A 17141-nucleotide genomic window follows, 5' to 3' on the forward strand; every position below is an offset into this window, starting at 1 on the left:
CTCTCTCTCTTTCTCTCTCTCTTTTTCGTTCTGAAAATTGCCCTAGCAAGAAAAAGCTGTCTCATCCAAAATTATGTCCCCTTTCTGGAAGCAGCCTATACTTCATTATTGGTTGCTGTGGAAGATACAAAGAATATCCATTTTGGTGATTAGGGATTTAGGTGGAGAACCATCCCAGCTTCAGAACTCTTAGTGGGATTAGCTCAGACTGCTATGGCAATTGTGATACTGTTCACTACTGTCAGTTTCTCCCTCAGCCCAATCATACTAATTCCCCTACGCCCACACAGATGTTGTCCCTGATGTCACTTCCCCAGAAACCCGCTTGTAAATTTTTCTTGAATCTGTTTCCTTGGGAACCTGAATTATGACGATCATCTACTATCTGGATATTTTTTGTCTGGGATTTTTGTATCATAGAAAATGATTATATTTAGGATGGATCTTAATGTTATGAATTTTGTGTTCTACTCCTTTGAATTTATTCTTTTTATTTTTTTGTGGTGCTGGTGATAAAACCCCAGGCCTTGCACGTGCCAGGACAGTACTGTACTATTGAGCAACACCTCAGCCCTGTGTTCCACTTCTTTGAAACAAATGTTCTACCTATCTTTTTATGTCAGGTATTCACAACCAGTAGATTAGAATTTGTTAGATTATGAAGTGCTATGTAATAGACTTTTTTTTTTTTTTGGCACTGGGGATTGAACTCAGGGGTACTCAATCATTCAGCCACATCTCCATTCCTATTTTATATTTTTATTTAGAGGCAGGGTCTTACATTGTTGCTTAGTGTCTGGTTGTTGTTGAGGCTGTCTTTGAACTTGCAATCCTCCTGTCTCAGCTGCTGGGATTATAGGTGCTACCACACCCGGCTTATGTAATAGGTTTTCAGTTCCATTTACTTGGATTTTGAGCATGGCCCACACATGCTCTGTTTAGAAAATTTTATTGTCAGCATCTTTCCCTGTTACCTTAAGTGATTTTAAAACTAAAGAAAAAAACATGACTTCTCAAAACTAGACCATGAATTCTTACATTGGTGTCTATCTATATTTGATGAATCAAAACATTCTGTACTCTCAATTTGCTGTGTGTGTGTGTGTGTGTGTGTGTATAAAATATATGTGTACATATATATATATAAATTTTAGTTATATGTATGTTGGGTATTTTAAAAGCTTTTTCTCTTTTACTTAATATTAAATTATTGTAAGATATCTATAAGCCTAGTTTAGTTACTGTAACTTTTTATCTATAATTAGTTATAACTGTCTTAGTGTTTTACTGACTTGACTGTTTTTTTTCCCCTCCTGGCTTGGCTACATTTGAGAAGTAAATTACCTTTGCCTAATTGTTAATAACCAGTAACTTAAATTTTAGAGTTTTGATAGTGACCAGAAGAGAACTACTCATTTATAGAAATCAGCAATATAACTGATTTAGTTTCTGTAAGTTAGTTTAGGGCCTAAATGAATCATGGAATGAGAATTTGAAGTTGGAAGGACTTATGATGTTGTCCTGTCCTTGTAGTTTATCAATGAAGATGTTCAGATCAGAGAATTTGTCTTGATTGCAATCAGAGAGATGAATGAGAAGCATTTTGAAATTGTAGAGAGAATACAGATTGAGACCTTGGAAACCTAGCTTTGGGTTACAACTTACCATTAGATAACAGAGTAATATCAAACAAGCCAGTTATTCTTTCTAGGGCTTAGTTTCTTCATCTATGAAGTAGTGCAACTAGAACAGATGATTTCTGAATGCCTTCAGTGTCCCCCCTGCTGTGGTGCTAGGGATCGAACCTAGGGCCTTGTGTATGTTAGGCAAGCACTCTACCAACTGAGCTATATCCCCAGTCCCTTCTTTACAGTTTTCTTTTTTAAATACTTTTTTTTTAAAGTTGTTGATGGACCTTTATTTTATTTGCATATTTATATGTGGTGCTGGGAATTGAATTCAGTGCCTCACACATATGAGGCAAACGCTCTGCCACTGAGCTGCAACTGTAGCCCCTTCCTTTCAGTTTTAAAGTTTTGATTCTAGGTCTTTTTTGGGAGAGAAATAGGTAATATGTGTCTACTTTTTGTTGTATATCTATCACAAAGTCAGGCACTGATTTAAACATCTTACATTTATTTTTAATCTTCACAACGCTTTGGAGAGACTGACATTATTAGTACCATTTTACAAATGTGAATTTAAGCCTTAGAGAATAGCCTTAAATTAATTTACAGAGTTTATAAATGGCTAAACTTGAAGTTGAATGAATGTTTGTATAATTTCAATTCCACATACTGAATCATCATACCTGGTGGACCTTTGGTTTTTGGAATACTTGATTTACCCTAATGAAAATAAGAGCCAGTTGCATTTAGATAGGTATATACTTCTGATCCTTTTCTCCTGCATAATGTAGCATTGTGTACTTGAAGGCCACACAGAAAAGATTTAGGAGGCAGATGTGTTTGGTGTTCTGGCACTTAAGAAACTTTGGAGGGTGGAATCAGGTGCAACAGTGTGGATAGCCTCTTAGAGGCCACTTTTGAGAGACAAATTGAATATTTGCATTCAAATTAACATTAATAATTGAACAAAATAGGTGTTTACATTTGCTTTCTCATTAAAGTTGTAGATAAGTCTAGGTTAGGCAGCATTGCTCACAGTTCAGAAAATAGGAATTGTATTCAACTGAAAGTTGTTGTAAATGGGTTAAGGTTAAAAGTGGTATATTTGTACTTGTTGTACATGGTTTTCTGATGAATTGAAAAGTATCTGTGGAGTGACATGGAGAGTTCCTGGTACCATACATTTTCTAGGTCAAGGTCGAAATACAAAAGCCTGAGTAAGCCTACTTCAGGATTTGATATCAATCAAGTTGTATTCAGTTTTACAAAGGTGGAGAAATAAGAAGAAATTCTGAAGACAAAACAAGTAATCATAATAGTTATTATTATGAATATTACTTTTCAAGGTTAAAGATTCAGAGCAAGAATAAAAAGGACTTAAGAGAGAAATTATGTATTAAGTTTGAAGTTAAGAGCTAGGAGTTAGGATTACCAGTATAGAAGGTGTAAATGGAAAGTAGAAAGCCCCTATCCCAGCAATCATTGCTGATGCTTTCTTGTGTATTGTTTCAAAATTTTTATTGTTAGTATGTATCAACATTATAAAAACATCATCACACTCTTTATATGAGTTTGGGTGTTCCCCTTTTAACAGTTTACAGATATTTTAATATTAGCATTTTCAGAACTAATTTTATTTTTAATAACTACATTATATTTCTGTTGTATGTATTATCAAAACTTATTTAATTAGATACCTATTAAAGGGCATTTAGTTCTTTTCCAGTTTTGCTATTATAAGCAATGCTACAAATAACTTGTTTTAAAGTATATTTGTGAATTTCATTGTGTAATTTCCTAGTAGCAACTCAGAATATATATATAGTTATACTCTCATAAATAGTATTTGAGAGTGCTGTTTTTTTTTAACACAATTTGATCTAAGGTTATTTTCAAAGAATAAAAGCATCTTTATTTATTTATTTATTTTTTAAGAGAGAGTGAGAGAGGAGAGAGAGAGAGAGAGAGAGAGAGAGAGAGAGAATTTTTAATATTTATTTTTTAGTTCTTAGCGGACACAACATCTTTGTTGGTATGTGGTGCTGAGGATCGAACCCGGGCCGCATGCATGCCAGGCGAGCGCGCTACCGCTTGAGCCACATCCCCAGCCCAAAAGCATCTTTATTTACTACATACAGTACCTTCAAAATCAGATTGAAAGTTGTCCATTAGTCTTCCAGTTTTTTTTTTTTTTTTTTTTTTTGGTACTAGGAATTGAATCCAGGGGTATTTTACCACTGAGCCAGTCCTGTTTTATTTTTTGAGACAGATCTCACTAAGTTGCTGGGGGTCTCCCTAAATTGCCCACAATGGCTTTGAATTTGTGATCTTCCTGCCTCAGTCTCTTGAGTTGCTGGGGTACAGGCATGTGCCACCATGTCTGGCATATAGCACCATTCTTTTGTGGATGAGGACCTGGGCTGGTTCCATAATTGGGCTATTGTGAATTGTGGTGCTTAGACATTGATGTGACTATATTGTTATAGTATGCTGATTTTAGTTCTTTTGGATAAATACTAAGGAGTGGGATGGCTGGTTCATATGGTGGTTCCATTCCTAGTTTTTTTTTTTTTTTTTTTAGGAATCTCCGTACTGCTTTCCAGAATGGTTGTACTAATTTGCAGTCCCACCAACAATGTATGGATGTACCTTTTCTACCACATTCTTGCCAGAATTTATTATTTGTATTCTTGATAATTGCTATTCTGACTGCTGTGAGATAAAATTTCCCTGATTATTAGAGATGTTGAATATTTTTTCATGTACTTGTTATTTACCTATTTTTAATCAGGTTGTTGGTTTTCATTCTCTTGACAGTGTGTTTCACAGAGCAGAATTTTTTAATTTTAATGAAGTCCTTGTTAGTTCTTTCTTTCATGGATCAGGCCTTTGATGTTGTAAATAAAAACAAAACTCATGGACGTGGGCTGGGGATATAGCTCAGATGGTAGAGTGCTTGCCTTGCATGCACAAGGTCCTGGGTTAAATACTCAGTACCACACACACACAATAAAAAAAAAAGGAAGTCATGGACAAACCCAAGGCTATCTAGATTTTCTCCTGTATTATTTTTCATGGTTTTAAGATTCTATGTTTTACATTTAGATTTGTGATCCATGTTAGGTTAATTTTTGTGAAGAATGTAGGGTCTGTTTAGATCCTTCCCACCCCCATCCCTGAAAGGGGCTGTCCAGTTGTTCTAGCACCATTGTTGAAAACTATGTATATTGCCTTTGCTCCTTTGACAAAGATCTGCTTTCTTCTCCAGGATGGTACCTCTTGATGTATTATCATATAGTGGAAGGGGCAAAAGGAAAGAACAACTGCCTTATACCTCTTTTTTCTTAATTCTATTTATGAGGTTTCTACTTTCATGATTTAACTCATCTCTTAAAGTCCCTACCTTTAAATACTTTCATATAGGGTATTTAGTTTCAACATATGAATTTTGAGGGTATACATTTAGACCACAGCAATGGTTTTTCAAAGATTTTTGTAAAAGTGAAAATTTGATTTTAGTACACTCACCTTTTGCTGAAAGGTTAATCTGTTGTTAACTCAGCTTTTGCTGATTTGCCCTGTTTCCTAGAGTGGTATGGGTAGCTGGGATTATAAAGTGGGATTATAAAGTGTATGCCGCCATGCCTGGTCATATTTGACTTTTTCATTTAAGTTTTTGCAGAGATTAATGCTGTCTTGTAGTTTTTGGTAGTATGAATATTTTTATATTACCAATAGTCTAGGATAGTCTATATATTGCTGGCATCTGTTCTTATTTAGTTGAAATAATTTTGATCTTTCTGGTTTATTGCATAGACCTTGTAAAACTTGCAGTTTCTTGATAAGAGAAGTGAAAGGGGAGCTTCTTTTCTAATTCATTTTAAGCCCCTTTCAGTGTACCTTGGTTTAAGCTTAAGGGGTAGCTTGATAGGTAGTTCAGGTTGGGGACTGGTTGTTAGAGGAACTAACCACAGGATTAGTGATGTGGAAATTTTAGCCACACCCTCCAACTACTAGGAATGGAGAGGGGCTAGAGATCCAGTTAATTACCAAAGGCCTACATAAATTACTCATTAACTCCAGTTAATTACTCATGCCTACATAAAGCACCTCATAATGATGGTATTTAGAGAGCTTCTGTGTTGTTGAATTTGTCCACTGCTGGGAGGTACTGTATCCCGCCCCTCACTAGGACAGAAGCTGCTGTGTTTGGGATCCTCCCAGACCACATCCTATGTTCTTTTTCATCTTGCTATTCATTTGTAGCCTTTATAGCAAACATAAGTAAAATGTTTTTCTGGGTTCTTTGAGCTGTTACAGCAAGACTTAAGGAGGGGGTCATGGGAGCCTTTGATTTGCAGCCAGGTTGGACAGAAGTGTGGGTAACCTGGGGATCCATTGCTTACTATTGGCATCTGAAGGAGGTGGACATTCTTGTACTAATCCCTTAATCTGTGAGGTTTGCACAATTTCACTGTATTGTTGGAACTGAATTAAGTGTAGGACATGCACTTGGTTTCCATAGAGAATTGAATTGTTTGGTGTGGGAAATTTGCATATTTGGTTCAGACTGATAGGGAATAGAGAAATAGTTTTTAGTTGTTTTTTTCTTTTATTTGGTTTATTTGGTTGTAGCCACTAGGTATTAATGGTAGGTGCTTAACTAATATAATTTTCTGAATCATTTTGTCTAGTCCAGATATTTAAAAATTTTCAGTTTTTAAAAATCTGAAAACTTTTTAAGGAAATATGGTGATAATAACGAAAAATTTAGGAGGAGATCGATAGGTGGTTAATAAAATCATGTTAATACAAATGTTATCTTTTCACTAACAAAGCAGGAAAAAAAGTGATAATAATAATCATCCTAACATGAAGCTAATCAGTCTTATTTGATTACTTTTTAATATCTTTGTATATTTATTTTTATATAATTGAAGTCATAATGTATACCAACTTTGTACTTTACATCTTTTACAAGTTCAGAATTGTATCACATGTGTTATAATTTTTTATATAGCCTTTCTACTTGATATTCAGTTAGCTGAATGATTATATCATAGTTTAGTTAGCATATCTCTTGGGTTTGAACATATAGGTTGCTTATAATTTTTCTGTTTTGTAGATAATGCATTGCTTGGAATACCCTTTCAACCTTTCCTGGAAAAGTTCTGATAAAACTTCAAGCCCAAACACAGTGATTTGATGGGGTTTACAGTGTTTTTAAAAAAGTGTCACTTATGGCCAGGAGCAGTAGCTTTGTTCTGAATTCACATAGTGACTTCTTACTAAATGTAGGACATTTTTGATGCTGATTGTGGAACTTGGTTGGTACTACTTCTTGTAGATCCCAGAGCCCTGTATGCTTTTGTGTATTTGTTTTAATTTTTGTCATCTGGTATATTTAATCTTGTTTTGAAAATGGTTCTGTCTTTTTTAAAAAAATTTTTTTAATTGTAGATGGACACAATACCTTTATTTGATTTATTTACTTTTTATGTGGTGCTGAGGATCCAACCCAGTGCCTCATACATGTGAAGAAAGCACTCTACCACTGAGCCATAATCCCAGCCCTGGTTCTGCCTTTTTAATGTTTAAACATTTTTGATCTTTCATTGATCTATAACTGGAGGAGAGGCAGTGGATTCCACGTGAACCCTAAGTGCCATTAGCACTGGTGTTCTGCACATAATTTTTTTCCATAGCACATTTAAGTGTTTTAAGTCCCCTATGCTATTCCACATTGTCAGTTTAGCCTGTAGGGGTGTGTGTTTGTGTGTGTGTGTGTGTGTGTGTGTGTGTGTGTGTGCGCGCGCATGGGCATGTATGTATCCTTTTTAAATATATCTTATAACTTTCCATTGGGCACTGTTTATGTATGTTTCTTTAAATAGTGTTCTTATTTCTGCCTCTCTTTGTGCATTTTTTCCCCCATCTAGTTGAAATGATTGCTGTTCTATTTAATTAAATTTAACTTTAATTTCAAGGAATAAGTGTTTTTTCAATTACCAGAACTAAGCATTGATCTCTCTGTGAATTCTGTCTGCACTGAGAATTCCCCCAAATAGCATTCTGCCCCCAGCCACCACTTTTTTTTCCCCTATTTACTTCCTATGTCTTTTTGTGTTCATTAGCCTGGTATCCCCAGTCAGTTTGTGGTCTTCCTGAAGGCATGGTCCTTGTTTCTCCTATTAGTACTTTCACATTTAACCTTCTCCCATTTGGCATTCAGGGCCTTGTGGGGTTTATTCATGACAGATGAAACATACCTGCTGTATCTATTGAAAAAAACATTAACAAAATGAATGTATTATGTGCTTTTAGGTTACTGTAAAAGATATCTAAATTTATGTAATATTTTTTCTAAAAACAAAATTTGGAAGATACTTATTTTTCTATCACTTTAAACTTTTAGCACTAATTATTTTTATATTTTTAATATTTATTTTTTAGTTGTAGTTGGACACAATATCTTTTTTATTTTAATATTTAATTGATTTTATTTTTAAATATATGACAGTGGAATGTATTACAATTCTTATTACACATATAGAGCACAGTTTTTCATACCTCTGTTTGTATATCTTCATACATGTACTTTGTATAATGATGTCTATCACATTCCACCATCATTTGCTAATCCCCTTACCCTCTCACCCTTCTGCCCTATCTAGAGTTCATCTATTTCTCTCATGCTCCCCCTCCCTACCCCATCATGGGTCAGTCACCTTGTATCAGAGAAAACATTCGACATTTGTTTTTTAGGGATTGACTAATTTCACAGCATTATTTTCTCCAACGCCATCCATTTACCTGCAAATGCCATGATTTTATTCTTTTATTGCTGAGTAATATTCCATTGTGTATATATGCCACATTTTTTAATCCAGTCATCTACCGAGGGGCATCTAGGTTGGTTTCACAGTTTAGCTATTGTGAATTGTGCTGCTGTAAACATTGATGTGGTTGTGTCCCTAGTATGCTGTTTTTAAGTCCTTTGGGTATAGAACAAGGAGTGAGATAGCTGGGTCAAATGGTAGTTCCATTCCTAGTTTTCCAAAGAATCTCCATACTGCTTTCCACGTTGGCTGCACCAATTTGTAGTCCTACCAGCAATGTATAAGTGTGCATTTTCCCCCACATCCTTGCCAACACTTATTGTTTGTTGTTTGTCTTCATAATAGCTTATTTTTACATAGTGCCGAGGATTGAACTCAGGGCCTCAGATGTGGTAGTCGAGCACTCTACTCCTGAGACACAACCCCAGCCCACTAATTATTCTTATCCTATTGTTCTTGTGAAATAAAAATTATAAATAGAAAAGCTAGAATGCTTTATTTTGTTTTGTTCCCTCAGAGTCAGTGTCATTTCTACTTCTCACCAAAATAATGTGACTGGTAGTGTAAGGACAGAACAAGAAGTTCTTTGACAATATAGCAAAAATTAGGGGAAGAATGTTTAAAAATAGGATCAGAAACCCCATATCTTGGCCGGGTATGGTGGTGCACACCTGTAATCCCAGTGGCTTGGGAGGCTGAGGCAGGAAGATCATGAGTTCAAAGCCAGCCTCAGCAAAAGCAAGGCGCTAAGCAACTCAGTTGTCTCTAAATAAAATACAAAATAGGGCTGAGGATATGGCTCAATGGTCTAGTTTCCCTGAGTTCAATCACTGGTACCAAAAAAACCAAAACCCAAACCAAAAAACTCTCCATATGTTATGATGATTTGCCTGTTCTTTTTCCTTTTACTTTCCATGCCTCTTCGGCTTACTTATTATTATTATTTTTTAACCAACATTATTTTAGGCAAATTTGCAAAAGGAGCCCAGCATGGTGGCTCACACCTATAATTCCAGGTATTGGGGAGACTGAGGCATGAGAATCACAAGTTCAAGGGCCAGCTTGGGCAACTTAGTGAGACTGTGTCACAAAATAAAAATACGGGCTGGGGATGTAGCAGTGGTAAAGTGCCCTTGGGTTCAATTGTCAGTACTGGGGAAAAACCAAAACCCAAAACAAAAACTTGCAAAAGGGTATTTTTGATGGTGGTAATAAGGTTATTTATGTATAAGTACAATATTTCTTTTAATTCTCCACTTCCTTTCAGGCAGGGTAAATCTCAAGTTAAAAGCCACCTGGAATCTGGAAAAAGAATAAATATTTGGGCAAAATATAGCTTTTGTTTTTAGTATCTTTAGGGATTGGGTCACTAGCTTTTAAAACTGTTTTAGTGTGATGCTGCCCAAATGTTAATGAGTCAAATGTAACAATTTTCTATATTTATTGTTTATTTTATTTTATTTTTTTGGTATAGGCAACTGACCTAGGACCACTCTACCACTGACTATATTCTCAGCCCATTTCATTTTTTGTTTTGAAACAGGGTGTCATTAAGTTGCCCAGATTGGCCTCAAACTAGAAGTCCTCCTGCCTCAGTCTCTTGAGTCACTGGAATTACAGGCTTGCATCACCACACCGGGCTGCAACAATTCCTTTTTAACCTTTTCATTGTTCATTCTTTGCCACATTCTTGTGTAGAAAGTTTTGGAAAGTTAGATTTTTGGGAAAACTTAAAAAGGATGTGGAAACCAAGGCCTGTTCTTCTATACTTCACCAGGAAATCTGTGATACCCTAGATTAAGAACAAAAACCTTAGGATACTATTTCTGAAGGCTATTGAACTCCTTTAGATAAATCCAGAGTAGGAGAAATCTTGGATCTATGTACCTTATTGTGTCCATGGTAACTAAGGATACATCATTGGAAAGAGTCAGGGTACTTCTTCCTTTTTCATTTGACTCTTGGTTCTTTTGTTCTAAGTTTCTTTTTTCTGTAAAGCTGGTTTGAGGTCAGCATAATGGATTAAAACAACAACAATAATGAAAAGCCTATCAGTGCAGAGGCTAGGAATCTCCAATTTCCTTCACCCAGATATGTTCCTGGAGACTTGGACCTATCACCAAATACTCAAGATATAAAGGATAAATTCCACCAATGGGACAATGATCCTCTGAAATATGGAACCATCATCAGAGACATTGGAAGGGACACCTGAGAGTCCTGTGGTTGAGGCTTTACAAGATCCTGTTGTGCCTTTAGTCTGCAGAAGAAAGCTAGACCCATTTCCCCAAAGCATAAGTACCCTAAGAAGATAATAAGGACAAAGAGAATAAAAAATGAGAAAGTGGGGGGCCCACTGCCCTCTTCCTGACCCAAATTGTTCTAACACCTTTAGTACCTCCACAAGTGAAGATGAGACTATAGGTTAAAAAGCTGACCTACTTAGTGCCCAGGAAGATGGTCCTGATAGATTTCAGAGTCACAGGATGAGGGTGCCTGTTTTGCCTCAGGAATGTTGGATCCAGGTCTGAGGCCCAGGAGACTAGGTCCTCTTTTCTTTCTACTGAGGATTGAACCCAGAGGTGTTTTACCACTGAACCACATCCCTAGTCTCATGAGTTATTTAGGGTTTCCCTAAGCTGCTGAGACTGGTCTCGAATTTGTGATCCTCCTCTATTGCATTTAACTTTCCCTAGTATCTCTTGATATTGACAACCAAAAGGAGAATGACTCTTCAGGTACAGCTCTTTTTTAAAAAATTTTTATTTTATTTTATTTCTTTAACTTTTGGCTAGAAAGGCAATTGAATTCTTCATCTTCAGTGCTCTTTCTGAATTCTTCCACTTTCAACTTGATTTGGATAAGCCTCAGGGTATGGTAGCAGCAACTATTCATGGACAAGTTATAGAGATTATCTCCATCTTTAGCTAATGTTTGGTTCGTAACTTTTTTTTGTCATTTCTTAGTAGGGTACCTGTCCCTTCTGAAATGTATCTTTGGGGTTCTCTAGCCATATGTGTTAGAAAGTTATGTAAGATGATGGTGCTTCCTTGTCAGTCTTTAGTCCAACTCTCACAGAACTCAAGAGTTCTGAGAATTCTAAAGAAGAAGTAAGTACAGGTTGGATATCCCTTGTTGGAAATCCTTGGGATTGCAAGTGTTTTAGATTATTATCTTTTGGATTTGTATATATGTAAAAAGATCTCTTGGGAATGGGACCCAAGTCTAAAATGCATTTATGTTTTATCTCCACCTTCTGTAGTAGCCTAGAATTTTATATAATATTTTAAATATTGTGTATGAAAATCCAGAGAAAATTTTTTACTTCTTAAATCATGTTGGTGCTCAAAAAGTTTCAGATTTTGGAGCATTTTAGATTGGGAATGTTCAACCTCCACTTTAAAAGAAGTTCAAGGTCATTTAATTTCTCCCTTGTTATCTTGGCATGCTTAGTTCATCTTCTCTCTTCCCAGGATATAAAATAAGTATTTAAATTAATCTTATATCCTCCTTTGAAGGGAATATGTTTAAAAAGAGTTTGGGTTTCCTTGTCACTTTAATTACCTGCTGTTATTTTCTACTCTTCCCAATTTCTCAATTTATAAAAGACTAATATAAGTAGAAAATATAAATAAATGTGCAAAACAAATATCTGCCTCAGGAAATAAAATTGAAGGCATGTGGATTGTCCAATTTACTTATAAATATAAAACTTTTTTAATATTGAAATAATTTAACTGTGATTTAATTTCTGAAAAGAAAGTATAGCAAAACAAAAATGGAAAGCCCAAACCTCATAACCCTTATAATCTTGTTTCACTATAGACATCATTATTTGCATTTTGGAACTTTACTTACTGGTCCTTTACCCAACTGTCCCACTGATACTGGGGATTGAACCCTGACCTATATTCCCCATCTCATTTTTTGGTACTAGGGGTTGAACCCAGGGGGTGCTTAACCACTGAGCCACATCCCCAGCCCGATTTTGTATTTTATTTAGAGACAGGGTCTCACCGAGTTGCTTAAGGCCTCACTAAGTTTCTGAGGCTGGCTTTGAATTCACCATCTTCCTGCCTCAGCCTCCCAAGCTGCTGGGATTACAGGTGTGAGCCACTGCACCTGGCCTCCATCTCTTTTTTTAATATGGATTTTAAAAATTATTTTTTGAGGCAAGGTCTTATTAATAAATTGCCCAGGCTGTCTTCAAACTTGTAATCCTGCTTCAGCCTCTCAAGTAGCTGGAACTACAGGCATGCTATACCAAATGTGACAAGTCTTATTTTTTTTATACAGTTTTTAATGTAACTATAGCATGCATATTTTCTTTTTAATGTAATTTTAGTAATCATTAATTGATCAATTTAAAATAGTATCAGCTCATTACTATTTGGCATTTAGGTTGACTCTTTTTTTTTTTTTAAATATTTATTTATTTATTAGTTATTGGCGGACACAACATCTTTGTTTGTATGTGGTGCTGAGGATCGAACCCGGGCCGCACGCATGCCAGGCGAGCGCGCTACCGCTTGAGCCACATCCCCAGCCCCTAGGTTGACTCTTTAATGGTGATATGCAGGGTGCTTGTGTGTTGAGGCACATGTATAATGAGTTGTTCTCAATCTTGGGTGCCTGAGGTGCATTTCAGTGGAGATGGATGTCTAGCAGGGAAGCAGTATATATCAGTGATTAAGAACCACACTGCTAGAATTAAGTCAGGTGTGGTGGTGCACACCTGTAATCCCAGTGGCTTGGGAGGCTGAGGCAGGAGGATCTGGAGTTCAAAGCCAGTCTCAGCAACAGTGAGGTGCCAAGCAACTCACTGAGACCCTGTCTTTAAATAAGATATAAAATAGGGCTGGGGATGTGACTCAGTGGTTGAGTGCTCCTGAGTTCAATCCCTGTTACCAGTCATTGTCCTGTCCCGTCCCCACCACCACCAAAGAACCGCATTGATAAAATTAAAAACTCTTTCTTACATTTATTAGCCACATGACCATATGACTTTGGGCAATCTCTTTGCTTTTTTTAAAATATATTTTTATTTGTAGATGGATACACTATCTTTATTTAATTTATTTTTATGTGGTGCTGGGGATCAAACCCAGTGCCTCATGCTGTGAGGCAAGTGCTTCTACCACTGATCCACAACCCCAGCCCCAGTCTCTATGCTTTTGTTTTCCCATGTGTAAAGTAATAATCATGCTAACATGTAATATGTATTTTTTTTGGGGGGGGTACCAGGGATTGAACACAGGACTCTCAACCACTGAGCCACATCCCTAGCCCTATTTTGTATTTTTTTTAGAGACAGGGTCTCACTAAGTTGCTTAATGCTTCGCTTTTGTTAAGGCTGGCTTTGAACTCGTGATCCTCCTGTCTCAGCTTCCTGAGCTGCTGGGATGACAGGTGTGCATTCCACACCTGGCTGTAACATGTATTTTTTTAAAAATATATATTTTATATGTTGATGAACCTTAATTTTATTCATTTATTTATACGTGGTGCTGAGAATCGAACCCAGTGCCTCACACATGCTAAGCAAGTGTTCTACCACTGAGCCACTACCCTGGCCCTATACATGTATTTTTGATGAGGATTATTGATTCGGTTCTTGTGCAATGGGTCTCTTCTTAGGCATGTTTTAACTAGATGTAAAATTCACTTAAAATAACAGCTAGGTATTAACAAAAGATAATGCTAGATGATAAATGCTAGTAGGAGGGAAAAAAAGATATTTTAATGCTCCAAAATGTGTCTTGGTGGTGCCATATCAAGTATTAGAGACACACTGGTACTGGATGACCTGAGTGGTAGGTGAATGGGTGGCTAGATATTTGGGGCTGGTTTTTTTTTTTTTTTTTTTTTTTTTTTTTTTTTAGCACTCCTCAAATAATTGTAGTTTGAGTTTGTGTTGTAAAGAAAATATTGCAAGAGGAATCAGAAGATCAGCATTTTAGTTCGGCTTTTTTGTTCTGTTTTTTATTGTAGTTGTTGTTATCAATGTAATCATTAAGAAGTTACTTAGCTGCTTTAAATTTGTTTTCTCCTCTGTAGAGATAACATATGTCTTACCTTTCTAAGAGATGTTATAATGATTAACTTTGGTCAGACCAAAAAAAAACCTAAAACAAAACAAACAAAACAAAACAAAAACTGAATGTTTGTGGGAGTGGATTGAAGCCTATAAAACATTATATTCAAAAGTAAACTTTATAAACTTAAAAGACAAAAAATGAATATAGATCTTAATACACATGGTATTAGACATGGTCTTCCATAAAAGATACTATTAATTCTGTTTGGTATTATTTTGAAGACAGCTACTATTCTTTATATGAAAAGGTTTATATTATTACATGGCTTTGAATGTGTTGTTAATATCTGCTTTGGTTTCTTCCTCTCCTCTTTGTTTCAGACTCCTGGGAGAGTTGGCTCTCAAGGTTCTGATTTAGATTCATCAGCAACTCCTATAAACACAGTGGATGTCAATAATGAAAGCTCTTCAGAGGTATGAAAATGGCAATACAATTCACTATTATTCAAGGGAAAATTATCAAATATTTGTAGTACAGATTGATGAATTGTCTGTGTAGGAAGAGTTCTACAAATTAGAATGTGACAATGTGACTTTTTTTTTTTTAGAATGTGACTTTTGAATCATAGATATATACTTGTGTTTAGTTGAGGTTGAGAAAATATATGTTAAGACTTTGAAAAATAATATTGGCAATTTGTCTTTCATGCTGATGTCATCTCAATTAAATGAATTAATCTTAGTCTGTTTATAAAGAACTGCTAGTTAATTCATGTCTCTTTGTGTATGTGTGTTGTCAAGAAGTATTTAGCTAATGAAAAAGTAGGTATTTGTAAAGCTTACAATTATTTTGTTTTCACTTATGGCTTTGTAATAATTTTGATAGCTTTATTAAGAAACTAGTGGAAAATATACCTTTTTAAAAAGATAACCTCAATTTAAAAAATTTAGTCCCTGTGATTTCATTTATTATTTTTATTTTAAATAAATAAGCAATATTTGTTTATTATAGAAAAAGGAGATAGGAAAGAGAACTCAGAAGTTACCCCTGCCACCAACAGATCAACACACTCACTATTTGCTCTGATAGTTTTTGTCTGTTACTCCTTCTGGGCCTAGTTAAAACCCCCATCCAGACTCTTTGTTCTGTCCTTTTCCACTTGGTTGTCTAGTCTTTCTATCTCATGTGTGTTTCTGGGTTTGTCTTTCTCTCTGTCATATCTCTGTTTTGTTTCTCTGATCATCTATTTTTATGTATATGTATAGTAACCATAATAAGATTTTTAGGAGTGTGAGAGTAAGAAAAGTGTCACTTGAATTTTATTAACAGCAAGTTTAAGATTTTTTTTTTTTTTTTTTGTGGTGCTGGTGATTGAACCTAGGGCCTTGCACACACTAGGCAAAGTGCTGTACTTTTGAGTTATATCCCCAACTCTTTTAAGAAAAAATTTCCAAACTATATTGATGATATGATGGCCTTAAAGTGTTCAGTTTTGTTCCAGGAAAGAATCTAATTATAACTGTTAACTTCAGTCAGATCAAAAAAGAACCTAAAATCCAACCCAACCCAACTTAACCCAACTCAACCCAACCCCCCAAAACCAAAAAGAGCATTTCCAATGGGTATTGCTATCAAGCAGCACTTGGCTTGGTAGTACTGTTTTATTGCCTTAGTAGGGATGTTTTCCTACTTTTTGAGATAGTTATTTTGTACCTTCTTTATCCTCAAGTTTCCTAGGTCTTTTACCCTCTTCTTACCTTCCCCCAGGTATCTTCATAACATCAAGAAAATAGGAACCATAAGATAAATCTCCTTGTTTTATCGATAAAACTATCCTTTCTTATTTTAGTTCATAGAAGGCAGTTCCCTTTGCCTATCAGATTTTATTCTTTTCCCTAGTGCTCTGGATTCCATTCTTATCCCCCACCCCCCACCATTCTATTCTATCTCGTTCTTATCATCTCTCTTCTGCCAATTTAGCTTTTAGCTTGTACTGTGAATTATTCCTATCAGCTTACAGTTTTCTATCAGCATATCTATCAGCATATATATGTTCAGTACAATACATATGAAACAAGACAAGACTACTAAAAAAGTAAAAAGTGGAAAAAACAAAACAAAACACAAAACCCTTCCTTTGACCTGAAATTCCCTTTTCATTTGCTTCAGAGCCAAACTTTGCTAATACATTATTTATAGTCACAGTTTTCATGTCCTTTCTTAGATCTTTTATCTTTTTTTTCTGAATTAGAGCTTTTGTCATTGTGCTAATAATAATGGAAAGACATTAGCTTTCTTTTGACTAGTATTTTGAATAACTTTTTTTATCTTTCCATTTTCAATATTTTTTGCCCTTCCCTTTTTGGATTTCTCTTCTTCTTCTTCTTTTTTTTTTTTATTAACAGCATATAACTTGTCCTTTAACTGGGAGAACCCACTTGAGTTGTTTTGTTATTGATGTGTTTTGATTTAGTTTTAATTTTTTTTTCAATACTGGGAATTGAATTCAGAGCCTTGTGCACGCTAAGCAAGTGCTGCACCATTGAACTACATCCCTAGCTCTTTGTATTTTTTTTTTTTTTTTAAATTTTGAGGCAGGGTCTTGCTAAGTTTCCTAGGCTGGCCTTGAACTTGTT

General features: G+C 35.5%; 1 protein-coding gene across 1 annotated transcript in view; it reads left to right on the top strand.

Annotated features, from left to right (window-relative positions):
• The window catches only part of Eea1 (early endosome antigen 1), a 125774-nt gene that overhangs the window by 15360 nt on the left and 93273 nt on the right, over positions 1-17141 (top strand). Inside the window, exon 2 of the mRNA XM_026396768.2 lies at positions 14886-14978. Coding sequence (XP_026252553.2) covers positions 14886-14978 — 93 coding nt within the window. The remainder of the gene's footprint in view (positions 1-14885; positions 14979-17141) is intronic.

Source organism: Urocitellus parryii, chromosome 5 (assembly GCF_045843805.1).
Source record: "Urocitellus parryii isolate mUroPar1 chromosome 5, mUroPar1.hap1, whole genome shotgun sequence".
Classification (NCBI taxonomy): Eukaryota; Metazoa; Chordata; class Mammalia; order Rodentia; family Sciuridae; genus Urocitellus; species Urocitellus parryii.